The sequence below is a fragment of the Portunus trituberculatus genome, chromosome 21, assembly GCF_017591435.1.
Source record: "Portunus trituberculatus isolate SZX2019 chromosome 21, ASM1759143v1, whole genome shotgun sequence".
Taxonomy (NCBI): domain Eukaryota; kingdom Metazoa; phylum Arthropoda; class Malacostraca; order Decapoda; family Portunidae; genus Portunus; species Portunus trituberculatus.
The window spans coordinates 17,716,806-17,743,082 of NC_059275.1; the positions used below are offsets into that span (position 1 = coordinate 17,716,806).

At 38.6% G+C, this 26,277-nt stretch overlaps 4 protein-coding genes across 11 annotated transcripts in view; 1 reads left to right on the plus strand and 3 right to left on the minus strand.

The window, feature by feature from the left end:
* Nucleotides 1-2,971, minus strand: part of LOC123507178 (tudor domain-containing protein 7A-like) — a 44,140-nt gene extending 41,169 nt beyond the window's left edge. For 2 of the 7 annotated variants that reach the window (XM_045259845.1, XM_045259844.1), the window contains exons 1-3: nt 2,771-2,970; nt 1,205-1,264; nt 930-1,092 (exon numbers count right to left, since the gene is read on the minus strand). In XM_045259845.1, the coding sequence (XP_045115780.1) occupies nt 930-1,032 (103 nt within the window). In that variant the 5' untranslated portion in view covers nt 1,033-1,092; nt 1,205-1,264; nt 2,771-2,970. Of the gene's footprint in view, nt 1-929; nt 1,093-1,204; nt 1,265-2,350; nt 2,462-2,572; nt 2,719-2,770 lie in introns of those variants that run through there. The other 5 variants (XM_045259838.1, XM_045259839.1, XM_045259842.1 and 2 more) reach the window with 5 other exon arrangements.
* A 1,069-nt stretch (nt 2,972-4,040) lies between these two features.
* On the plus strand, nt 4,041-11,055 carry LOC123507028 (paraplegin-like). 2 transcript variants are annotated; one of them, XM_045259529.1, is made up of 15 exons: nt 4,041-4,198; nt 4,881-5,032; nt 5,404-5,531; nt 6,162-6,426; nt 6,565-6,702; nt 7,003-7,236; nt 7,416-7,583; nt 7,793-7,944; nt 8,465-8,687; nt 8,983-9,145; nt 9,455-9,585; nt 9,724-9,903; nt 10,262-10,381; nt 10,489-10,680; nt 10,765-11,055. In XM_045259529.1, the coding sequence occupies exons 2-15, from the start codon at nt 4,925-4,927 to the stop codon at nt 10,915-10,917; spliced, it is 2,355 nt and encodes a 784-aa protein (XP_045115464.1). In that variant the 5' UTR covers nt 4,041-4,198; nt 4,881-4,924; the 3' UTR covers nt 10,918-11,055. The 2 variants fall into 2 exon arrangements, with proteins under 2 accessions (XP_045115464.1, XP_045115465.1); XM_045259530.1 differs by having other exon boundaries at nt 4,052-4,198; nt 4,914-5,032.
* An 80-nt stretch (nt 11,056-11,135) lies between these two features.
* Nucleotides 11,136-20,890, minus strand: LOC123507029 (zinc finger protein 277-like). Its single transcript, XM_045259532.1, has 13 exons — nt 20,733-20,890; nt 17,741-17,940; nt 17,314-17,497; nt 16,890-17,092; nt 16,531-16,666; nt 15,964-16,140; nt 15,434-15,550; nt 14,671-14,792; nt 14,348-14,447; nt 13,835-14,098; nt 13,548-13,669; nt 12,970-13,075; nt 11,136-11,283 (listed from the first exon to the last, which is right to left on the minus strand). The coding sequence occupies exons 2-13, from the start codon at nt 17,923-17,925 to the stop codon at nt 11,194-11,196; spliced, it is 1,806 nt and encodes a 601-aa protein (XP_045115467.1). The 5' UTR covers nt 17,926-17,940; nt 20,733-20,890; the 3' UTR covers nt 11,136-11,193.
* Nucleotides 20,891-21,695: 805 nt separating this feature from the next.
* LOC123507030 (DNA-binding protein Ets97D-like) lies at nt 21,696-26,276 on the minus strand. The gene is made up of 10 exons (XM_045259533.1): nt 26,208-26,276; nt 25,555-26,004; nt 25,033-25,162; nt 24,706-24,868; nt 24,307-24,396; nt 23,711-23,944; nt 23,187-23,242; nt 22,860-22,982; nt 22,411-22,550; nt 21,696-22,164 (listed from the first exon to the last, which is right to left on the minus strand). The coding sequence occupies exons 3-10, from the start codon at nt 25,159-25,161 to the stop codon at nt 22,023-22,025; spliced, it is 1,077 nt and encodes a 358-aa protein (XP_045115468.1). The 5' UTR covers nt 25,162; nt 25,555-26,004; nt 26,208-26,276; the 3' UTR covers nt 21,696-22,022.
* Nucleotide 26,277: the final 1 nt, after the last annotated feature.

The window sequence follows — 26,277 nt, forward strand, 5'->3', positions numbered from 1 at the left end:
CTTTTTTAACCAGCAACATCACTCCTCCTCCCATCTTACCTACTCTATTTCTTTTCCAAACATTATATTTCCCTTCTCCAACCATCATCAGGTCTTCTCCCTCTCTCAGTTTTGTTTCAGTAAGACCCACAATATCTGGGTTCTTGTCCCTCAAGTAATCGTTGAGTTCTAAAATCCCCGATATCACTCCATTTATGTTGGAATACATTACATTCCGCTCATACGTAAGTTTCTTTAGTCCTTTCTTGCTGTACTTTTCTGGGTTATGAACCACTTCCTCAGTCTCATATCCAAGATTCTCCAGAAAAAAAGAGTTTTTCTGGAGAATCTTGGATATGAGACTGAGGAAGTGGTTCATAACCCAGAAAAGTACAGCAAGAAAGGACTAAAGAAACTTACGTATGAGCGGAATGTAATGTATTCCAACATAAATGGAGTGATATCGGGGATTTTAGAACTCAACGATTACTTGAGGGACAAGAACCCAGATATTGTGGGTCTTACTGTATGTATGTATGTGTATATATATATATATATATATATATATATATATATATATATATATATATATATATATATATATATATATATATATATATATATATATATATATATATATATATATATATATATATATATATATATATATATATATATATATATATATATATATATATATATATATATATATATATATATATATATATATATATATATATATATATATATAACTATGATTATAAAAGAACTAGTCTCACAAAAGTCAAAACCTATTGAAAGGACTGAGGGGGGGAAAAAACCCTCAATATTACATACATATCTCAATCCATAACAGATAAAACAGATAAGGTTCCTACAGACATCTTATGGATTTCAATAAAAATGTGAGATATTAAATTTCTATGTTTCAAATCCACACTCAGTCTCACCATTAAGTCTGTTCATTGGCAGTTTTCCACCACAGGATGTAAGAACTGATTTTAACAAGGAGCAGACCTCCCACTCCTTTTGCTTCACCATCTGTGGAGACATGCTGCTGTTGCTGCTGCTGGCTGCAACTAGTAACTCCTCAGGCTTCAAAACACACCAAACCTGAAAATAGTCTAGACTTTATGACTGAAAGACCTTCATTACAAATTACTTATGGAGGTTTGATAACTCAACCCAAGAGGAGTGGATCAGGTGCTCATTATGCCCCACGTACCACAGCTAGCAGCTCAGAGCCAGGACTGGTGGAACCAGAGACCCTCCAGAGGATCGAGTCCTGAAATGAGAAGCATGATCGTGCAAAGTGAGAAATGGAAGAAAGGCAAGAAAAATGCAAACACAAAGAAAAAAAATTTTGAAAACCAGGAAGAGAGAAAGAAAAAGACATCAATCCAAAGCCATTAAGACTTATTGAAAGAATTATCAAATGTAAAGGAGAGAGTTACGGAGAGAGGAAATTTAGTAGCGCTCCTGGGATGAGACGAGGGCCCTGTTCTCTAGTAATGAAATATACACCTGTGCTTTGCATGTCTTTGGTTTGCATGTCACTATTACTGTGCGTGTGCACATCTGCACCACAGCACCTTGTACTGGAGTGAGTGGTGTCCTCACTTCTCTGAGCGAGTTACAGCTTATCCTGGTAAGAGTGTTACATGTAGCTTGAGTTGAGGACAGTGGTGTACATCACAGAATTATCAGGGAATCAGGGAATTTTGATGCTGGATATACTTCACTTCCTTTCTAGTTAGTCAAACCTTGACACATGGCAGGGTTGTGTTCCAATGATGTGTATTGTATTTCAAAATGTCATACATGTTGGATCAATTTTCATCATAAGAAAGCTAAGAAACATTGGTTGCATTTCATCCAGATTCCCTTAAGTATTTTCTGAGTTCATTCCCATATTTTCTGAAGGCTTAAAAATCTATAAATAGGTCATTTCTATTCATTCCCAATCATTACTTATCTATGCCATTGTCTAAACATGTATTGTGACTCTCCACAGCCTACAAGTCAGTGATCGTAAGAAGACACTCAAAACTTCCTCTAATTTCTTGTTAACAGCACCAATGCATAAATGTTAGGAGTTACTACGTGTCCATTAATTGCATTACACTGCAGCTAGGAATGAAATTATTACAAGACGCAACTCAAATATCAATGCTAAATTTTGATGGAGGAAGTATTCTTAAGAAATACAGGAAACCCCAACAGTTCAAGAGGGCATGAGACTTTGAGAGAATGCTGAACAATGGCAATGAATATACGATATATTGTTTAACCGAGGCCATAATGGTTTAGGTCAGCAGCAGTGTCTGACATGGTCAAGCAGTGCTCCCTCCTACCATGAGGAGCTTGTAACCTGTCAATCATTTAAAATCCTGTTGGTAAAGTCATCCTCGCCCTCCCAGGACAACAGTACAGTGTGCGAGAGTAATCTGTATGGCGAGAGGCAGGGGCTGCATGGGGAGGAATTATGAAGGGCGAGGCACAACAGCGTGACAGCGCCATGCCTCGTGTACCTAGTAGCAGTCTATCACAACCAACACTTTCATTCATGCGTGGCCCTTCACACACCACTCACCTATGATTCAATATATCCTGCTCCACAGGAGATACACATCACCACCACCACCATCACCAAGGTCACATGGCTGCGTTGAACACACCTTCTGAAGTACCTACTTGGGACATCCGTATGTTGTTGCTCTACAGTTGTCCCCGTAATATACCACGTTCTTCCATAAATATCTAACACACCTACGCTTCTCGTATTTCTTACCTATAATTTTTACTCGTCCAGGATGGTTTCTTCCAGATCAATTAATATCCAGCTCCAAATGCCGCGTCGCCACTGGCCACGTTGTTAGCGCCTCACATGTGTTCGAGCTGTTCCGACTTCCGAGTCTCCGACCTCTTCCGTGGCATCGCAGAGAACACCCAGAACAGTCACCACCATGCCATGGTCTTGCCACAGTCCACAGCTACAGCTGACTCTGGAGCAGATATTTTAAAGTTGATGCTATGAGCAACTATTGTATTAATTGTACTGGTAGTAGCAGGATCAGAATTATGTAATGTATTCCTTTTAATTCCAAATACTATATGTTTTATGAGTGTTTTTACGAGCATTATCAATAATGTCGCGGAGTTTCATTGAGAAATCATTTTTACTTCGTTGTCTGTGATATACGCTACAGTAGAAATACATCATGAATATAACATGAGTATAGCGAGTGATAAGTAACAACAGAGCACCAGTCCGCAGTCCTGCGAATAAGTAGAGTGTCACTTTACGGTGGGCTACAGCCTACACGCTGCGAATTGATGACGTTCACTCGTTCAGTGTATATATATATATATATATATATATATATATATATATATATATATATATATATATATATATATATATATATATATATATAGAGAGAGAGAGAGAGAGAGAGAGAGAGAGAGAGAGAGAGAGAGAGAGAGATATATATATATATATATATATATATATATATATATATATATATATATATATATATATATATATATATATATATATATACACATATATATACTCTTACTGGGAATTTAAATGTTGTGTTGTCTTCTTGCGTTTAGATCATAATAGGCTACATGGTAAGTAACCTACCTATCTTCAGAGGGACACCTAATCAGTTATAGATTGCAATATGTCTTGTAATTTCATTAATGCTTGATCGAGATTGTCAAAACTGTAGAAGTATTATGATGGCACAATAGAATACACAGGTGAGGGCTTGCAGACGAGAGCGTGCCTATAATTAGCAAATTTGACTTGTTAGATAATTAAAAATATACAGCAATTATTACGATTTTTTCATATTTTGTTTGATTTGAATTATATATTTCTCCTTTCCTTAAGTGGGCGAGTTTTGGGCTGTTTTTGTGGTGGAAGTGGGCGGAAAAACAAAACAATGAAAAAAAATATGCAGTAATTATCACGATTTTTTTTCATATTTTGCTTAATTTTAGTTATATATTTCTCCTTTCCGTGAGTGGGCGGGTTTTGGGCTGTTCTTGTGGTAGAAGTGTGCGGAAAAACAAGCCTTGGTGGTGTCTGCGGCGGCGTGTCTTGCATCAGCTGTTGTTGTTGTTACACAAGTCACAAGGCCGCCCAGGACGGGAGACGGGATGAAAGGCAGGCCAGGTTTGGGCAGCATTTATTGACCAGCTTCAGGTAAATATTGTTATGGTATTTCAGTTACACATACACATAGATATTTCCAGAGCAGAGTATAGTCTCTGTGGAAATGTTGAGTATGATTGTGTATCCTTGTCGAAATGCACACACCGGGAGTCTCATTGCTTCGGATCTATGCAACACAGGAGAAAGGAAGGTGATTCTTTATTATATGTCTGACCTCCTCTGTCCTTCCCCAATCCCACAAGTCCTCCATACGCTTTAAAATGGGAGAAGCCAACTTGAAAAGAAGTCTAAAGATGAAACGCCTTCCTAGTTTAATGTAACTACCAAACTCGGCCCTAAGTCCGCCGCATTATTGATCAAGCTTTTGTACCATTTATCTTTCAAACTCCTGAAAAAATAATAAGAAGAAAGCATGACACTTACTATAGTGAATTATCTTCTGTAAGGGGATACACAAACACAAGCTGAAATGTGATACATGTAATACATAATTGTTATTGATAATTGTGATGTACCAGACATAAATGCAGTTTATTGTGTGTTTGGCTTACCAATCCAGTTTTAATGTAATATGATCATTATAACAGATAAATGTGCTCTCTGACTCATGTGAATGGGACTTAGCTCTGAGAACAATTCATGGGTTAAAGTGACATAACTGAAAGATATGTTAGACGACATTGCTTTATGATATGCCACATTCTTCCAACAGAAAGCTGATGAGGTTTAAGTATAATTGTTGTAGCTGATGGAAGGATGGAGCGAGTGAGTCACCATGCAAGGAGGGCTGTGTGGAGCCGAGCCAGTGTGCTGTGCTCCTTGGTGCGCCGGTGTCCACCACGCCTGTCTCAGCCTCACTCACAGGCAAGGAATATAACTTGTTGCATAGTATATGTGGTCAACATTTTATGAAGGAAGGTTTTCAATTTTGTTCTTAGAAATTGGATTAATTTTGTACATAGAAATTTGTTAGTTAATGAGAAACTCATGAACTTAACTTGCTTCTTTGTTTTGTTCTTTCCTATGACTTCAACTATTTCATAAGAGAGTTTCAAACTTCTCCGTAGTTACTTTGGTAGTTACTTTGGTAAATCTGTTTTAAACTGTCACCTTTAAATTTTTGGAGCCCTTGACTACCCTGTAGTATACATTGATAGGTAACAATAATGATTGATGTCAGAGTGACTAATTATGGTCTTTATGTGTCTTTTCAATAAACTGCTTTGTACCCTCAGAGAACTTTTGCTGCCTACTTCCCATCAAGAACGACGACCTTCATTCACAAGTACAAACAAGCATTGCCTTCTTCAACATGGACAAAAATTAACCGGGAGTTTGTTGCTGTCACAAAGCTTCTTGAGAGGTGCGATTAGTGTACTTATATTTCTTGGTACCATTTAAAGGAAGGATAAGGATTCATAATTTCATTACAGTAGGCTGTTCAAACTTTTGTCAGCCAAGAAAAATTAATTTGTACATATATCTGATATATTGTAGTGTGTAATGATTTTATTGCTTTTTGAATTCACAGTATATTGTCTCTCAAGTAAAGAAATTAGTTTTAACTAATGGTGATGGTAGGCTGAGGTAACACATTGCAACACCGTAGTGGGGTATCAGGAATTTTTCTGTGAAGAGGCACACCAATTTTTGTTCATATTACACATCTTTTTGTTGATCTTTGTACTCTCCTTTATTTTAGCAATGTTTCTTTAAATGTTGATTTCATACCACCACTACACATTCCATTGTAGGATCTTATAATAAATATTATTTCATTCACTATCTTTCTTATATTTGCATGTGTCTGTGTTTCATTAGTGGTATTTGCACTACTCTCTGAGTATTCAGAGGCCATTTTCACCAAAGCATGCATATATGCATTTAAGAATTTCTTGGTAGTTATGAGAAAGAAATATGCAACTTCATTCAAAGAATTTTGAGATTGAAAATTTTCATTGCTGATAATCATTTTTAATTTTGTTTTATGCAGATCTGGAGTAAAGGAATGCCAACAACATGACCTATTACGCTGCTATCTCCATACAAGTCCCCCCCAGCCCAACCAACCTGGCCAGGGAGGGATGCCAGGCAGAGGAGGAGCTGGCCAGCCACAGGGAGGTTCAGGGAGCAATGGCAACAAAGACAATGATGATGAGAAGAAGGGCATGCTGGCCAAGGCTGCATTGTGGATGCTGACAGCCTATATGTTCATTGCCATCATCTCCCTCCTCTTTCCAGGCAGCAACCAACCTGAGGTGAGATGAAAATGCCAACCTTGAGGTGCAAATGAAGACCATACTCTTGTAGTTTAATGGAGCAGCTACTGATTCATTACATTGTTTGATGTGGACTTGACATATTTGTATAAGAAATAACAAAAGGATCCATGCCAGATTGCTCGCTATGTGTCTTGGAATGAGTTTGTGCATCAAATGCTGGCACACGGGGAAGTGGAGGAGCTCATTGTGCGGCCTGACCTGGACATTGTGACCATCATCCTGCATGAGGGTGCTGTTGTCAAGGGCAAGAAGGTAGGCCTTCAACTCTCAGGTGCATTTCAATTTTAGGCAAAACCTTTGAGTGATTTGTGTTGTGTCTTCAATTTATGTGTTACCAGATCTCATAATTACATAATTTTAAGCATTTTATTCATATTTACAGCAAATCTGAAGCATGGAAGTTAGAAATATCATCCAGAATATAAGAACCTGCTGATATCCAAAATTTGTATGAATGGATATTTGTTATCAGAGAACTGTATTTGTTATCAGAGAAGTCAAGAATTGTGTGTTGAATAATGACATTGTGTAAGAGATGATGTTCTTTTCTAGATGGAACAAAGAACTTATCACATGAATATAGTGGACCTGCAGCATTTTGAGGAAAGGCTGAGAGAAGCAGAGAGTAACTTGGGGATACGGCCAGACCAGGGGATCCCAGTGGTGTATGAACGGAGTGGAGACACAGCAAGTCGTCTGCTGGCCTCTATTATTGTGGTGGCCATCATTGTCTCCCTCCTTTCTCGTAACATGAACATTCGAGGCCCGCTGGGCATGGAGGGAATGGTGGGCTCCTGCTGTGTTTCCTGCCTTGTGATTGTTGACTGAGTAGATTCTCAAAATAATCATTCTGTAGTATGTAATTGTTCATGTATCCATTCAACCCTTTCTGATTTTTTTTTTTTTTTTTTTTTTTTTCCTCCTCGCATTTATGTTTTATATTGTTGTGTTCCATTTCCTTTCAGTCTCAGATGACTCGTGCCAAGTTCACCATCATTGATCCTCTGCTGCCGGGGTCAGGGCGGGGCGTCAAGTTCTCTGACGTAGCAGGTGCCAAAGAGGCCAAGCAGGAAGTCATGGAATTTGTTGACTTTCTAAAGAATCCTGATAAATACAGAACTCTTGGAGCCAAGGTAGGATAAAACAAAGGCTTTTTTCATTCTTTCAAAGTTTCAAAGTTTTGAGACTGGGCCTATATAGAAGAAAATTACTATGATTTTTAAATGTGTGACTTGTTCTTAACTTTTATAAAGTGACAGAAAAATACTGCAGGTGACATGTTAGTGAATGTTGAGTTGTTAGTTCTTACACTGTGATATTGTTAAGTTTTGTCTTTTTGTAGGTCCCTAAGGGTGCACTACTGCTCGGCCCTCCTGGTTGTGGTAAGACTTTGTTGGCCAAAGCTGTGGCCACTGAGGGCCAGATACCTTTCTTAGCTATGAATGGATCTGAATTTACAGAGATGATTGGTGGACTGGGCGCTGCCAGAGTCAGGTAAGAGAAAGAATAAAACTTTATCATGGCAAGATGTTGCAATAATAGTGTTTGTTTTTTAATGCCAGCCTAAGACTGTGTCCCAACTTGTTGGATAGGACTGCACACTAAATCCTCTAAATAACCTTGATGCAGCAAACATTGGATTTTTTCAAAATCTATTGAACAAGCATCACAAAATAAAGTAGAATGTGGATTCAAAACACATTCTTGGGGATGACATGCATGGGTGGTGATGGGGTATGTGGGTTTTGGGCAGTAGTGTGTTGTCCCTTTGTGTATATTCACACACTCATTATCCAGAGTTGCCACTGCTAAATTATTTACTAATGAATGACTCTGTTCACTAAAAGGTCTTGCTGTAATGACCCTCATTTATAATAAGCTTTTGAATGCTGTGATTGGCCCTTCTCCAGTTAGTCAGTTATGTTAATGGTGTAATGTATAGGGAATGAGGTGCCAGATGCCTGGATGAATAGTACTTGTAATGATTAATATGTGTCTTTGTCTTGTGGTTCAGAGATTTGTTCAAGGAAGCAAAAAAGCGTGCACCATGCATCGTGTACATTGATGAGCTTGATGCGATAGGCCGCCAGAGGTCCAGTGGACAGAGTGGCTTTGATGGAGGCTCTGGAGAGTCTGAGCAGACACTCAATCAGTTGCTGGTGGAGATGGATGGTATTGGCTCCAAGGAAGGGGTTGTTCTACTTGCCTCCACCAATAGACTGGACATCCTGGACAAGGTTCGTGAAATGTTTTTTGGATGTTCATTTCATTGGGTCACATGGTACTGATTATGTGTTTGCTGGTGCCTAGGATCAAATAGAAAAGCAAAAAAAATTAATGTTACACAAAGTATTTTTGAGCTTGGCTTTGTCTGGGCATGAGAATGACAACAATGGAGAATTGTTTATCAGTATTCCATCACTTCACTAATGGAGGAGATGGCCGGCTGTAGTATGGGAAGCAATGCAAAATTTTCATTGTAAAAATCTTTGGCTGAGGATCTGTACCATATCAATAACCAACTCTGCTCAGGCACTTTTGCGGCCTGGGAGATTCGACCGGCACATCATGATGGACCTGCCCAACCAGGAGGAGCGTCGAGAGATCTTTGAGCACCACCTTAAAAGCATCGTCCTTCAGAAGCCAGCAAGTTACTATTCCCGAAGGATGGCTTCTCTCACTCTTGGGTTTAGTGGTAAGTCCATAATGGCTTCAGTAGTGAATTGACATGAAAAATTCTAGAAATTTTCATATGAATTTTCAAATTTTAGCTTTTGCTATGCATTTCCTTATGCTTTGCCTTGTCACATGAGCTTCTATGAAGTTTATTATTGTTTAGTGGCTGACACCCACTCCCAACACTATGAAATATTATTCTGCTCTTAAGGTTTTCCATGATATGACATAGGACAAAAATAGTACCTTTAAATGTTCTTGATGTACCTCCATGTGAAGAACGGGAATAGAGGTAATGCTGGTTGTTCCTTTGCTTTCCTGCCTGCAGGTGCCGACATAGCCAATGTTGTGAATGAGGCCGCCCTGCATGCTGCTAGGTATGGTAAGAAAGTTGTGTCAGCTCTGGATTTGGAGTATGCAGTGGAGCGGGTGGTTGGTGGCACAGAGAAGAGATCACAGGTGAGAAGTAGTATGAATCATTCCTTGTCTGTTACTGGATAGAAATCAGTATCTTAGAAAAACTGGGAATGGCTGTATTGCAACCTTACAAATAACCTTGAAATCCATCATGTCTCATCTTGTTTTCTGTCCTAACAGGCTCTGTCTCCAGAAGAAAGGCGTGTTGTAGCTTACCATGAGTCAGGTCATGCCCTGATAGGCTGGCTCATGGAGCATACAGATGCACTACTCAAGGTAACCATAGTGCCAAGAACCAGCCAAGCCCTTGGTTTTGCTCAGTATGTGCCCAAGGATCAAAAACTTTTCACTCAGCATGAGGTGAGAAATATATTGTATTTTAATGTCATTTTCTTGATAATGATAGTGTGATTCATGAAGTTGATTTTTAATTACTGAAGAATTGGTAAACCCAGTGTAGGGTCCTTGCCTGTCCTTGTAAAGTGTACACTTCCACTCATACCACTTTTCCAAAATGTGGAATCAAAGCATTTATCAACTCTTTCCTCTAAGATTGACTTCTATCTCTTTCTTTGCCACAATGTTGCATCTCTTGCTATTTTTTTTTACCACTATTTTAACACTAACTCTTCTGCTCTTGCTAACTGCATATCCACTTTCTTCACTGGCATCATTACACAAGACTCTCTATTGCTTCAAGATATAAATTTGTTTTCAGCTGTTTGAAAAGATGTGTATGGCTCTTGGAGGTCGTGTGGCTGAATCTCTGGTGTTCAACAGAGTCACCACAGGAGCTCAGAATGACCTGGAAAAAGTCACCAAGATGGCTTATGCTATGGTAATTTTGTTGCAAAATATTTTGACTTGTGTGAACATGTGGAAACAATGCAGTGATAGTTACTTTCAATCGCCTTTTCTTGGAATGTACTCCATGTTGATTTTCAGGTTCGGACATTTGGATTTAGCGATGCTGTTGGTCTGGTGTCGTATCCTGAGGAGGAGAGCAGAGAGTTTGGAGTGCGGCCATATTCTGACAATCTAGAAGCAGTCATGGAGAAAGAAGTCTCTAGTCTTATATTTTCAGCTTACAAGAAGACTGAAGAAGTTCTGCAGTCAAATATGGATAAGTTGAAATTGGTAAGAACCTTGTGTAACTTCTGATATTGTTAATTTTTTTGTTTGCCAAACATGCATGTCACTGATTTATTTATTACTCCATAGCTGGCAGAAGCACTGCTGCAGAAGGAGACCTTGAATTATGATGACGTGAAGGCTGTGCTTGGACCAATGCCCCACGCCAACAAGGTGTTGGTGGAGCCTATCCAGTTTGAAGGAGAGATCAACACGTGGAAGGAAGCTGGCAAGCAAGCCTGAGGTGTGGAGACTTGTAAATAGTTGTTAGACAAGTTTACTTACTGCAGAGTGTACAGTCACCTTTTGAGTATGCAAGGTTAAGATACAAGAAGTGATGTCTGTAAGACAAATACAATAAACTATTTATTTTATACTTCATTATATTTTTTTTACTTATCCACTTAAGGACAGTTACTATAATTCAGTCAGAACATAACTAGGATATGAAAAGGTCAAAGTCAATATAAATATCCATTTTCTTTAAGGTTGTTTCCATTAGCATGAGATACAGGAGTGTCAGGAGTCATCATTCTTGAGTAGTTCCAGAGTAATAGCCTGGAGCTGGCTGGTTAATTGTGGAAGCTTTACATCCTCCCCAAACATGACCTGCAAAACGTTAATTTTTAGAGTGGTGAGGTATTGTTTGGTTTATTTGTTGCTCAGATTTATACTATTACTATGAATTCTATGCCTTATGACAACATATTTTGACATGGCAAGTATGGTACCCTTTTAAGTTTAATGCTTGCTTCCTTTCCAAGACAGCAGTGCACTAAACGTGAATCACATGATATCGAAAACTGAAAAAGACTTGGATTAATTTAAATTGAACATCACAGTTTTGCTGTCCCATTCAGCATTGGCAATCAAACATCATCACATCTGAAACTGTGTTAGTGTGTATTTTTTGCCCTTGTATTTGGCTTGATGTGGCAGTGTAATGCCATCACATCTGTCAGCCCTCCTCTCCCTTCTTGCATGCATACCAGCATGACTAGTGTTGTGGCTAACAGGTGGTCTATCCATAAAAATTTATATGTTCAGGTATGTGAACTGTACACTGAAATATGTACAGTATCCGCAAAAAGTATAGAGCGCTCCCCATTGAAATCGATGCTAAAAAGCGCTCTGAACTTGTTGCGTTTTTCGCCGCTGTCAGGCATCTGGTTATTATAATTTCACATTTGGCAACTCAGCTGGCTATCTGGCAGCACACTCAGCTTGTGTTTTCTTGCCTCAGTGCTCATCGAGCTCTTATGGAGGGAGTTTATGAAACACTCAATAATCCAGAGATTACAGCAGGTGAACTCAAAAGAAGCCATCCAACTTTGCTGCAAGAAGTGTCAGAACGAACCATACAACATCGGTTGCAGGAGCTTGGCCTACCCACATACAAGCCTGCTGCCAAACCACTCCTCACACCATCAATGGTGAAGAAAAGACTTGCGTTTGCACGCAAATACAAAGACTGGACTGCTGAACAGTGGAGGAAGGTACTTTTCAGTGACGAAAGTACCTTCAAATGTGTAAGACCACGGCCAAGGAGGATCAAATGTCCCAAGAATTCCAATCGTTGCTCTCCTCAGTACACTTGCAAAACAGTGAAGCATCCTGACAGTGTGATGGTGTGGGGTTCATTTAGTGGTACAAGGGGTCGTGCAAGGTTGTTTTTCCTTCGGAAAAACGTGACAATGAGAGCTGACAACTATATCAAAGTGCCAGATGACCATATGTTGCCTTTTTATGAAATTCATGGATGTGAAATTTTTTTCCAGGATAATGCACCATGTCACAAGGCAAAAAAAGTAATGAAATGGTTGTCTGATCATAATGTTGAGCTTATTGAGTGGCCAGGTAACTCTCCTGACTTAAATCCAATTGAGAATTGTTGGAATTATATGAGAAATCGGCTCTCAACCTGCAACACATCATCTGTACCGTGGCTCTCCCACGAGATCTTGAAAATGTGGACCACAGAAATGGAGCTGGATTACTTCAGAAACCTACCTGATTCAATGCCAAAACATCTACAAATGGTCATTAAAGCTAAAGGACAGATGACCAAGTACTAAAACAGTATTGCTTATTTTCATAACATTCTCATTATGTTTGTGTTTTTTTTCTTTTGAGAGGGAGGGGTGCTCTATACTTTTTGCGGATATGTATGTTCAGAATGAGTTAGACCCCTTGTGCTTAAAAAAACACATTAAAAGACAGAAGTCAGACAATGTTGTGGAAGTTCTATGTAAGTTGAGTGATTTGTTCTGCAGTTCTCAAGATAGCAACACTTGCCTCTTCCCTTGATGAGTCCGGCAGACTTGGATCCTCATCATCGGAGTCCCCGTCCTCTCTCAGTCTCTGCAGCAGACCGTCTCCTTCCAGTATGGGTTTGAGCCAGCTGAATATGGCAAGGGCAACTTGTAAACACTACACTTATTGATAAGATTGTATGGAAAACATTCATAGCATATTCACCATATTATTACATTCTTATTCTATGGCCTATCTAAAAAATGAAAAAAATAAATACATAAATAAGAAATAAATAGTAACAAATAAAAATCTATTAAGTAGACATGTACTTATAATGAATAAATAGACATATACAAATGAGTAAAATAAAGTGGGCTTACCAACAACAGAAATGAATGGCTCAAGTCATTTCAGTGAAAAATTTGTAGCTACTGAAAATAGTCCACAAACATTTGAATCCTTACAAATCAACAAGAACATGCAGTACTGATTGCATGGCTTAGTAGAACACAGAGAAAACAAAAGAAGAGTGAAGGTTTTAATAACATTTTTTGTCAGACTCTCTATGATCAATTGCCAAGTATGACACTGGTAAGACCAGGCCCAGAATGTCTCACCTCTGATCCTGAAAGAGATGACTGGGAGGCAGGGATGTGTGGCTGGCCAAAACCCGGTGCTCCTCCAAGGCTCCCCGGTCCTGGAACACCTGACTACATACGTGGCATTCTTTCTGGGCCGTCTGCATGGAAAGACGAAAGAAGGCAAGATACACAATATCAAACATTAAAAAGAAAGACAAGAACACAATAATAATAAGTAATCATAAGGTTACTGAACTACTTTAACAAAACACATGTTATTTAAAGGTTTAGTAGAGGCACAAGAATAAATCTACATCATTTACCTTTCTCCTAATGAAGTTGATCAATTTCACCTGTGTGTAGTAGGAGAGGCCGCTCACCACCTCTGGGAAGTCAAAGCAATGCAAGATGCTCATATGTGCATACACAAGCATATGGGCACGCTCCCCAGGAACTGTATAGCCACAGAACAAACATGTCACCACCAGATCAACTTCCTTGTCCTCATTCTGTGTGAGTTCCTCTCGCAGAGATGAACTGTACAGGATGGAGTCATTGAGTGGCTGTATGTCTTCAGGGTACACCACCTGTCAAACAAAGAACAATTAACTTCTGTTTTCTTTAAAGGTGTGGATACAAGAATGGATTGTACTGAACATTTCTCTGAACAGGCCACAGAATTTATCACCAACTCTTCATTCCACCATAAGAGAATATAAAAAAATAAATTAATTAATAACAATAATAATAATAATAATAATAATAATAATAATAACAACAACAACAACATTAGCAATAATAAAAGCAAAGATATCATCATCCTACTATAACCTTGCCTGGTCAGCCACACTTGTCAAGGAGCCTTGTGGGTCATCCATCTCGCCATCCTCCAGGTGTTGCAGCAGACCATCATTGTCACACACTGGGATGTGGTATCTTTAGGATTGGAAAATAACACCATTGTACATTCAGGATGTGCAAAACTGTGAATTTAGATATTACATAAATAGTTCTTTTGAACAAATCATGTAGTACCTGTAGTAACTAGTAAAAGAAGAAAGTTTAATTCATGATATAAATAATATAGATGAATGAATCTGCAGGGATTGTTGGATAAGTTTTCAAGAGGTTGTGTAACAGAATTGAACAAGAGACTTACTGTGGCAAGTCCCAAACAAGTGGATTAGGAAGTGTGCAGTGTGAAAAGTTGTGTATGTGCTCCTGCAGGGCCTCTTGGGTGGCAAACACACTCTGGCATTGCAAACACTGTAGCTCCAACATCTGACAAGAAAATAAATTTTCTTCAAGCCCTGCTCCCTGTATGCACATACTTAAAAGGAAAGCTACAGCAGAGGAGCTTCCACCTCTTCCTATCCAGACACTCCCTCTGTGCTTACTCAAGCCCTCCTCCTTTGCTAATAACTCTAACATTCTTTATTTGCTCATAACTCTTAAACATATAAACATATACTTGCTCTCACGATTTCATTCCAAATAACTTTTTTCCCTATAAGGACATTCTATTTCATTAATGTACATCTTAATTTACGAACATTTAGCTTTTCTTCTTCTTCAAGTATGGCAAAACTATCTGATTCACATAAGTTTTTACCAACTGAGACAAAGACTAATATATGAATAACAGCAACACACACAAAATACAGCTATGCTCATATTACTGTTGCTTCTAAGATATCAGTAACATTATAGCAAACGGATCACATGATCAATTGTATTTCAGGATGACTGCTACTTGATACCTTGTCACAGGGAGCCTATGCCTTCTTCATCCTCTTTCGTACCATTACTTTTCCTTGATTTTATGCATCTTCAGCTTCTCCAAACTTGAGCACAAGAAACAATTGATAACCTTTACTTCTCAGGACCCATACAGTTACATCTATTCATGCAGTCATACTTACACAACATCGGATGTAGTTGACAACTTTTACTTTCTGATAAAAGTTGAAGTTGTGAGTGATCTGCTGGAAGTCAAAGTTGTGGTGAACCTGCATGTGGCTGAACAGACCTGCAGGAACCTGACCAAGAAAGCAATAAATTAGCATGGTAATACCGTTGCAATAGATCAGAGGTTCTTAAAACTTATTGGATAGTGGTGTACTAATGATAAATCTTTGAGTTTGGTGATACACCATCTTTATAGCTATGTGTAGTGTGTATCTATTAAAAAAAAATGATGTAGTGCACTTGATTGTTGCGATGCACTTCTACATTGTGACACACTGTGAGAATCAATGCACTAGATCTACATGACTGAATGATACAAGCCTCCCTTGTCTTATAATAGCAGTTTGATGCCTGTCAACACAGTTGAACATTGTGATACATAGGCTTCATCTCTGCCACTCAAGACTAGTACACAAAGATAGGTAGACTATCATCACTCTCCTCTCCATTCATAGTTATATTCAAATGACAGTGAGAAAGTAACCTTTGTCGTGGTGAAGGAACAGAAGAGGCAAGTGATGGGATGAATGCTGACTTCCAGCCAGTCAGTCCATGCTGGCTCATCCTTACACTTCACAGCCTGCCCAGCATCCTCACTCAGACTTTCTGTGTCACTCTCTTCATCCAGATTCCGTTTGGTCTCTTCCCAAGGCATTCCTGGCTAAAGAAACATAAAGGCTTTCAAATTTCTGCAGTTTGCTCATTGTCATCATATTTTTTTAAGACTCCTAACATGTTGAACTTCACCTGGTGGCAGCTAATCATATTGCAATCTCAAGCACAATTATGTATCTTTAAAGTCTTCTTGGCCAGTAATTCTCAAACTGGATCTCAATCCAACTTGGGTAACAAAATAAATTTTTATTGGCTGTTGGGACACAATTATAAAAAAGCTTTGTATTCTATTACTTACTAGATTGAAACTGCAATCTTGTACACAAAATGCTAATGACAGATGGAACTTCTACATGCAGATGATGAGCTTTTCTTCTCAAAAAAAAAAAAAAAAAAAATGACAAGAGAAACAAGGAAAACAAACTCTCTATATTACCCTCAAATAGTTGCGCAGGTAAAATTTGTCATAAACTTTGTTTTTGGGGTTGAGACAACGGTGCTGCTGCTTCCTCATGTGTTCTCGCAGCATCTTGTGTGTCTTGAAGATTTTCTCACAACACAAACATTGCAAGCTGGAACAAATAGAAATCAACAAGAAAACACATGAAGGTATGAAACACATGAAAACATATAAAATTGTTACATATTTTCTAGCCTGAACAAGAAATAAACCACTAAGAAGTTTATCAAAATTATATTTAGTTGGACTATTTTTTAACCAAACTTTGTTTGGATGCTTGTACAGTATAACAGTATATACCAGCGCTATAAGAAAAATCTGAATGAATTCTATACTTTCTCAATTTCTCATGGAGAATATCCAAGAGCTGAGCCCCAAACACTATGTTGTCGGGATTGCCCAGGGAAAAGCTGTGTTGCTGAGTCAGGTGCTGGAAGCAGTTGGTTACACCTCCTGTCAGTATCTCACTGCAGTAAATACATTGTCGTGAAAAGCTCACATCTTGTCGTTCCCTCTCCTTTTGTTCTACCACATGTCTCTGCAAAAACTTTCTAAATCAACATGTAATTCAGTCAAAAACATTTCAGGATTTTTAGAAAATCATAGAATTGAGATACAAGGGAAGAAATTTGTCATTTACTATATCATTCCAATCTTTCCTCAGAAAATATAAAACTTTGATGTCATATATGTAATATACAAACATAAATGGCTGAAGGCCATACAAATGTTCTTTTTCATGTAAGCAGACACCTTTACCAGTTTCATTTGCATTAATGAATGCCTCAATTTGTAGTCCTCAGGAAGCTTGTCACAGAGAAGGTAATAAGTGTTGGCTGGAGAAGGATCAGCAGCAGGGACACCAGGTTCACTGGATGTGCTGAACACCACACAGTAGTCTTGCAACTTGAGGTGACGCAGCTTTCCCCAGTACAGGATATATCTGCAGCACCAGGGTTTCCATTACCTACTCCATCCTAAATGTTGGTCGCTGATAGTTGAGGAGGATGCCATGAGTGAAATTTTTATTGAAAATACTTTGTCTTCCTTCCTCAAATGAAATGGTTTAAAAATTAAGCATAATTTCAAACACTGAGCACAAATAAATGAAAACTGTAATATTTGTAAAATAAATATGTGAACATGATCATCCAATTGACTAAATAAGACTAATAATATGGCTCACTGTCTGAGATCAGCCACCTGCTCCACCTCCCCAATGATGAGGTGGTGAGCTTCCAGAAGGTGCTGCAAGAGAAGCTTGCAGTCCTGGGTCACTGTGAAGCTCTTGGGGCACAACGGGCACATCACTGGAGCATCAGAAGCAAAGTTGAAATCCAAGGCAGCAAAGTCTGACCCCCAGGCACCCATGGTGACCTTCTCAGTCTGAAATAATTAAATATATCGAGACTATATAAATTTCAGGCACTACAACAGATATAAGTGTGTGTTTGTATGTATGTATGTATATATATATATATATATATATATATATATATATATATATATATATATATATATATATATATATATATATATATATATATATATATATATATATATATATATATATATATATATATATATATATATATATATATATATATATATATATATATATATATATATATATATATATATATATATATATATATATATATATATATATATATATATATATATATATATATATATATATATATATATATATATATATATATATATATATATATATATATATATATATATATATATATATATATATATATATATATATATATATATATATATATATATATATATATATATATATATATATATATATATATATATATATATATATATATATATATATATATATATATATATATATATATATATATATATATATATATATATATATATATATATATATATATATATATATATATATATATATATATATATATATAAATTCAGATCAAATTAGCTGTACTTTATTGATTGAAAGTTCAATTAAATCCTTTAAAAAGAAATGTCTAATAATTATCATCGCCTTGCTAGACATGCATAAACAATAAAAAATTAACTGAGGTGCCTGCATGCACCTCGGCCTGTATGCATCAAGAATGTGAGTCTCGGCCTAATTATGAATAGCAGCACAAACCTAATATTGAAAAACTGACAACTGTGACAGACTGACTAATGTCATTTGTCATTTATATTCATGTTAATTATACAACAGACCAAAAGGCTTTTCTTACCCTTCTCATCATGTAGAGCTTCTTATTCTGAGTAATTTGAACCCATACATACCTGTCACAAATTGTTTATAACGCTGACAACTTTTAAGATATACCATGTTTTGGAGGAGCTAATGAGTTGCGACACCTACATGTGTGATGGACTGCCGGGCACTGAGAAATGCCATTAGGTGTGTTCATTCGTGTGTGTATCGTCACATTACTTGTGCATGCATGAAATCAGTGACAGTGATTGGTTCTTCTCTTTGTGCATGCAGACACTGGCCAATAAAAATAATACAGAATAAATCTAGCCAATTAGAATATTTTGTGCAGAGAAACGACTCATTTTGAATCAGTCTATGGAAGATGTCTGTCCTGACAGGGAGGCGGTGGCATAGTGGATAAGGTGGTGAGCATGGAATTGGGCAGACGTTCATGCGTAGGTTCAAATCCCACAACGTAAAGCCTTAAACACTTTGCCATTTGTAGAGTGGTTTAAAGTTATCTACATGTCACCATGATACCCAGATTCTAGGTGGTTACACCCAAGATGAGCTTCGGGAGTGATATGGGCCCTAATATGGGTACTACTATAAATAAAATTGCCTGTGCCACTAATGGGCGGAAGCTGAACAGCGCTTCCCATACACTCTTCAAGTGTGCCTACAGGCACTATAGGCCTTAAAAAAAAAAAAAAAAAAAAAAAAAAAAAAAAAAAAAAAAGACAGGGTGTTGCCTCGATCATTTCCATCGTGTCGGCAGATTTTATGGAGAGAAATAAGGTAACGACTTCATATTCATTTCTTAGCATTGCTTGCCAGATTAGGCTGGTCTGCTTTGGTTACATCAATGGATTAAAGTAATTTGTTCTGGGGAAGATGTATCAGAGGTACATGTCGCTTCAACTGGGTTAGGTTAGGTTGGGTAAGGTTAAAGTTAGGATGAGGCAGGTTTTGGTTAAATATATAAGTTTCAATGTGTTGACACTCAACACTCAAAATTTTGAACTGTTACTTTTCAGGCAATTTGTGATAACCAAACTATTTTCTTCTGGTACATTTTGGTCTGTTATGTATTAACCTTTTTTTTTTTTTTCCATCACAACGTAGCAGTTTCTGAGGGGTAGACCGTGCTTTTTTTTTTAGGGAAGGCGGGGGAAATATTTAAAAAAGTACTTTGTAATGAAACGAAGTGTAGATTCATTCAAGACAGGCCAAAAACTGACAAAAAAAGTTCTATCCTGAAGTGAGAATAACAATTAACAAAGTATTTTACCTGGCTGGAGAAGACTAATGGATTAACACCAGCATGTGAAAGACAGCAGATTTCTTAGGGCAGGTATTCGGGAGTCACCAAATTCTGGGCAAACCTTCCATCAGGGAGTGGGAAGCCCTAACACAGCTGAGGTGAAGCCAAGGCCTGACATTTCTCCACCTTGTAGGAGGGGCACATGTTTCTTAACCCCTTCGGTACTAGGACGCGTTTTCATAATTATTCATTCTGGTTACTATTTGGTGATTTTATAGATTCAGAAACTTATGTGTGGGTTATTAAAATTCTGAAGACTGGCCATTAATCTTCTGACCTCCATAGTCCCTTTTTAATGTCAATAAAATGGTCTAATCGTACACAAATCTCAAGGTAAAAAATGTCTCCCAGTACTGAATGGGTTAACCTCATCAGTACTGGGACGCATTTTCATATTCATTCTAGTTACTATTTGGCAATTTCATACAGCTTCAGGAATATATGTTGGGAATAGAATAGTAAACACTCCAACCATTAATCTTTTGATCTCCATAGATCCTTCCTAATGCAAATAAAATCGTCTAATCATGCACAAAAATCAAGGTAAAAATGTGTCTCAGTACTAAAGGGGTTAAACTCTCAAGACTACCTACATCTTCCGTCTACCTCACTCATCTCACAGTGTTCAGGGCACGCACCACTCACCTTATTGTTGCTGTCTGTCTTGGTTATAGTGTCCTAATGTTTTTCTGGTGTTTATGACGATTCGTAGTGCAAAGAATCTCGTGTGGATCTTGATCTTGATCTTGATCCACACGATCGTGTGGGCTCGTGTGGAATTGGGCCTGGTGCTGATGATGACGGTGTTTCTTCTGACTTAACGGGGTATCATTGTTGTGCTCTTAATATTCCAGGCCCCTTTTTTTTTTTTTTTTTTTTTTTTCGTAATTTTTTTTATTTGCTTTAGTGCTTGTTCTCTGTAAGGAAGCTTCTTATTTGATTTAAGGTCTAGTTTTCTTGCATTATGGGGCCTTCAGATGATAAACTGGATTGATTATTGTACTTCTATAGAAATACAACAGCTAGAAATGGAAGAGCTAGCCACACCTGCTCTGGCACAGAATAGTATGAAATATAAAAATAAGAATTACATAAAATACTGTATATTGTTCATTATGCAGCTAACTAATCATAGCTTGGAGGATTGGCCAATGAAAGGCGACACACACACACACGTGGGCCTCTACTACTACTACTACTACTAACATCTTGCCACTCGAAAATGTATCTAAAAACTTTGGAAATTAATCTAAATATTGTCTTCCAAACATTTTTCTCCTTCCTCCTCCATTCCTCCCATATCTGGTTCTCTTATCTGACCGAGTGGCCCCCCGCGTATCATAGGCCAGTGATAGGTCCATGTTAGGCAGAGACAGACAGAGGCTCCGTGTTGTCACACTGCTGCTGCTGCAGCTCATTAATCATAATGACTCATGTCAATTCCTGTGTGATGGAGGCAGTGTGCTTGTGTTGCTTGGTTTATGCCGGCAGGACTTGAACCCCTTTTTTCTACAAGTGAAGAGTGCAATACAATTCCACAAACCAAAGTCAATGCATGCATACAATATCAGTGATCTCTGAGGCACCAAGACAAATCAAAGTCATTCGTGAATTAGTTTGTTTACTTGTTCATTGTAGTAATGGTAGAAAAAACTGTTTCCACATATTCTTGATGTCAATCTGTATGACTTTATCAATATACTGTCTGCCTGAAGCTATATACTCTGGTCATGCATGCTACCAATTTAACCACATATGAGAAAACACTGTACCAACAAAACAAAACAAATAGGATAAACAACCACAGTGTATCATGAATCTTGACAATTTGACAATTTGGTCAGTAATTACATCACCACCACCACACTGACACGTGTTTCTAAACCATCAACAGACATTTCAATCTTCAATACCTTTCTAGTAAATTTCAGCAGGCTACCCATTCTCAGCACATTTCTCTACCTGTGCTTTAAGTTCAGCAGCACTATAGCCAACCACCACCTTGAGGTCCAGCACAAAGCGGTACACAAACTTCTTCCCGGCCACCTTGGCAATCATGTCCCCTTCATAGTAGTACCTGCAAACATTAGAAGGTGATCACTTATTTTGAGCAGCTTGAGGCCACCCATCAGAACAGTGCTGGAATGTGTTTATTAATTTTCTAAGTCTGTTTTTCATACAAAAAGGAGAACATTCTGATAGTGATGAAATTCAGCAATATGTATTAATGACATGAAAACTAAACTGGATATATGGCAACACTGAGGCAAAACACACAAGTATCAAGTGAAATCTTGGATACTGTCAGTAGGGAAATGCATACCTAAGAGCACGTGAAAGTTTGTCATAAGTCATGTTAGGACGACCTTTTCGGTGACCCCAGAGGGCAGCCACGGCCTCAGGCTGATGCAGACGAAACTCCCCACTAATTCCTGTACCCCACCACGAGATGACCTTCACCAGCTGAGACAAAGAACATCTTATAGCATACTTATTGAGAGAGAGAGAGAGAGAGAGAGAGAGAGAGAGAGAGAGAGAGAGAGAGAGAGAGAGAGAGAGAGAGAGAGAGAGAGAGAGAGAGAGAGAGAGAGAGAGAGAGAGAGAGAGAGAGAGAGAGAGAGAGAGAGAGAGAGAGAGAGAGAGAGAGAGAGAGAGAGAGAGAGAGAGAGAGAGAGGATGATGCATTTTTAGACCTTATGGAAACAGAACCTTACAACAAACTGTAAACAAAAATGAAAGCACCATAAAAAAAATAAGGATACAGAATCTCACCTTGGGTTCAGTGAGGAGTTCCAAAAGGAACTGCCACAACTGTATTGGTTGTGGCACTGATGCCGTCGCTGCCGCGGCTGATGCTAGTGATGATCTCTGAATTTTCTCTGATCTTGACGTGGCCTGTGATGAGAAAGAGGTTTCCTTCATAATATTGCAAAGATCTTTCATCCTTACAGTGGGAAACAGTCACTTCAAAAACAAACATGAAGACACAAATAGAAAAGGAAATTAAATGTTACAGAAGGATAAATTCCTAGTCCTCTTCTTTCATTCACCTTACCAGATACAATGGCTGCTTCATACACCACCACCACCACCACCTACCTGGTTAATTTGTTGATGGACACTGTGCTGAGAGGCCGGAGGTACTTCACATACAGCTAGGAACAATGCAAAGAAATATAGTGAGTGTGTGTATGTGTGTATATAAGGGAATAACTTTTTCTGAGAAAATATTCTAGCAAGGTAATGCTTGACAACAAAAGCATGATGCCTTGCTGGATGGATAAAAACCAGTAAATTTACAATGATATTTTTACTTAAATAAAGTCAACTACCATTGTTAGCCAAGAGGAGGCTGCAGTGCACATAAATATGTGACAATATGTTATTCTGTTTATATATTTTCATATTTGGTGTAAACAATTCCCCTAATCTCATCAGCTGAGGATTCATCATTCATAGTAGGTCTTGGGTATGACATGCTAACTTCTTAACTGACAGCAGGACTACAAGGCTATACTGTATATGGAATGGTTCTTCAAATAAAAAAAAGGACAATCCATGATCTTAAAAATGAACAGTTAGCTGTGCACCAGAACATGAAGTAGCCACTCATAAAGACTCACCAGCAGCACCCGTCTGCTTGAGCAAGTCACGATGGGTGACAAAGAGGCTGTCACCAGGTCTGTCACCAGCATGGGTCAGCAGAACACGATGTTGCTGCAGCTGCAATGGAGTGAGTGTCATCATCTGAGCCCCATCAAGGTTACCATGGTGATGGTGTGGAGCTACTTCAGGAAAATGTTGCCTTGCCCATGCCAGCCACACACGTACATGGGCTGCTGTCCACTGCCTTGGGTCTACCGGCATAAATACATGTATAGTGATTACATCATAGCAGGACAGTTTTTCCAAAGACATTTGTATAGTGTATATATAGTATTGCATAAATTATAAGTGATATCAAGTTTGGCAAATCACAATGTGGCAGTACATGAAGCTTTGAATTATTCCCACAATTTGGCTTTCACAAAGAAAAGTTGCACTCTGATGATCCATGACAAAAGAAAAATGTTTGAATGTTAAAGTCTATCTTTCTTTTTCTCACTTGTGAAATATACTGTATGATAAAAAATCATTATTTTTCTTTTTGTGCTGGCAACACTTCCTAACTTCCTTTTGAATAATAATCCTACTTCTTTTCTTGACACTTGACACACACCTCGAGGCATTCTGAGAGCCTTCTGTATTCCTCGAAATTCAGTGGACACCACCCATCGCGTTGGCTTGGATCTCTCTGGTGGGGCATCCTCTGCAGGGAACATATCACATGGAGGGAACACAAGGAATAAAAGAAACGAGCTATGGAAAGGGAAATGATTACCAAAGGTCACTGGAAATATCACAAATACAGGATATTTGAGCCATTTCAAAAGCACACAGTGCAGTTACATACTGTACTCTAAAAACATGCTCTCTCTCTCTCTCTTACTACTGGCTATCTCTTCTCTTTCTTAATATTTGGTTCAATATTTCTTGAATTATTTCCTATACATTTAGAAACCAGACAGGTAAATGATATTTGTCTCTAATTAATTCAACCACCCCCTCCTTCTCTCACCTTTGGCAATTTCCTCTTCATTAGCCTCCTCTTCTTCACTAGACTTCAGGACATCCACAATATCCAACACTCCACCTTCCTCATCAGATCTAATGACAAACTGCACCTGTACATGGCCAGTCCTGGTGCCACACTGGTCTTGCAAGGTGTCCTGGGAATCCATCTGCCAGGTAGTGTTTGCTGAGTTCAGTGTTTTGCTCTCTTAGTTCTTTTTGTTGGAAAAGGTATGCACCAATAAAAACAGCTCAAAGACTCTTCCTCCATATAACTATTAAGGTTTAATGGGAAAAAAAAAACCAGCTACTTTGTCTGTTAATTCCCACCCACCTGCCTGTCACCAAGGACAGTAACTCTGTGGTTGGCCAAGTCAAGTGTTAAAGCTTCTCCAGCATGAGCCAGAAGGTCACTCATTGTCTTTCTGATGTCAACCTCAATGGCATACACCTGAAGAGGCATACTGGAAAGAAAAGAAAAATTATATTAGTACATGCAGCACTGCAAATACTGCCTCTCAACACCTCATGCCATATTTCCTAAATTAATGTTCACTCCTGCCTTCTGGCCAGTTAATTAAGAATGAATGATATACTACTACCTTGTATGGAGGTCCATCACCCATATGAAGGCCAACTATCTAACAATTAATTCATAAAGTAATCTGTTAACCTTCGAGTGACATGTAACAGTATTACCAGAAAATCACATTAACAGAGAGAGAGAGAGAGAGAGAGAGAGAGAGAGAGATGAGGGGGAAAGTCTCCTCTCGTTCTCTTCCCCCTCTCTGAATGGCGTGAGAGCTGCCCTGTCTCCTTCATGATAACACAGGTGGTACATGCAACTGCAGCTTACGTGAGGGTGTGGACGCCTGCCGCCGCCAGCAGGTTGGGTAGGTGGAAGGTGGTGATGACCAAGAAACGTGACCAGTGCTATACAAGTACTGGTGGGACAAGGTGGGGTGGAAGTGTAGGCTCTGCAGCATGAATTGTTCTGTGATCTGCGGTGTGTTCCAGCACTGGGGTCAAGTGAGGGTCACCAAACACGAGCGGTGAGTAGCGAGTACTGTGTGACCAAGGCGGAGGCAGGTGAGAGCAACGTCCAGCATTCAGGTCCTAAAAAGACTGCTTTAGTGGAAGTAGGGCTGCAGACTGACGGAGTCGGAGAGAACTTAAGGAATGCCAGCCCTCAGTCACTACTAATTGTGGGCTTAGTCGCTGCCGCACTTGAGCTTGAGCTTGAGTTGGGAGTCACCCAGCACTTGCTGTCGGTGTAGCCTTTGGATCGGCGTTCTCTCATACACACCTGGAAAAGGAAGAGTGGGGCAGGAAGTCTAAAGCATTAATGGTTTCCCTCCCTTCCCCCTCCCTCATCATTCATCACATTCACACCTGTTCCCCATCCCCATCCCTGTCCCTGAGGGGTCCCTGCCTTACAATCATTCTCATACGTTCCCTCCAGGCACTCTCTAAGAAATCTTTCACATCCTCAATCACTCGACCATTTACCTGTCTCTCAACACACAAGTGACACTACTCCGGTACCATAACAAAGGATTCGGCTCAGTATGTGTCTGCT

What these genes read in the sequence shown, in the direction of transcription:
- LOC123507028 (XM_045259529.1), top strand. Translation starts at nt 4,925, where the DNA reads ATGGAGCGAGTGAGTCACCATGCAAGGAGGGCTGTGTGGAGCCGAGCC. An exon ending in CAGGCAGCAACCAACCTGAG is followed by an intron (nt 6,427 to 6,564) that starts GTGAGATGAAAA and finishes GATCCATGCCAG; the next exon opens with ATTGCTCGCTATGTGTCTTG. An exon ending in CTGGGCGCTGCCAGAGTCAG is followed by an intron (nt 7,945 to 8,464) that starts GTAAGAGAAAGA and finishes CTTGTGGTTCAG; the next exon opens with AGATTTGTTCAAGGAAGCAA.
- LOC123507029 (XM_045259532.1), bottom strand. Translation starts at nt 17,925, where the DNA reads ATGGGTGCCTGGGGGTCAGACTTTGCTGCCTTGGATTTCAACTTTGCT. An exon ending in TGACAAGTGTGGCTGACCAG is followed by an intron (nt 14,099 to 14,347) that starts GCAAGGTTATAG and finishes TTTGTTTGACAG; the next exon opens with GTGGTGTACCCTGAAGACAT. An exon ending in CATCTCTTTCAGGATCAGAG is followed by an intron (nt 13,076 to 13,547) that starts GTGAGACATTCT and finishes TGCCATATTCAG; the next exon opens with CTGGCTCAAACCCATACTGG.
- LOC123507030 (XM_045259533.1), bottom strand. Translation starts at nt 25,161, where the DNA reads ATGCCTCTTCAGGTGTATGCCATTGAGGTTGACATCAGAAAGACAATG. An exon ending in TGAAGAGGAAATTGCCAAAG is followed by an intron (nt 24,397 to 24,705) that starts GTGAGAGAAGGA and finishes TGTTCCCTGCAG; the next exon opens with AGGATGCCCCACCAGAGAGA. An exon ending in AACTCCTCACTGAACCCAAG is followed by an intron (nt 22,551 to 22,859) that starts GTGAGATTCTGT and finishes TCTTTGTCTCAG; the next exon opens with CTGGTGAAGGTCATCTCGTG.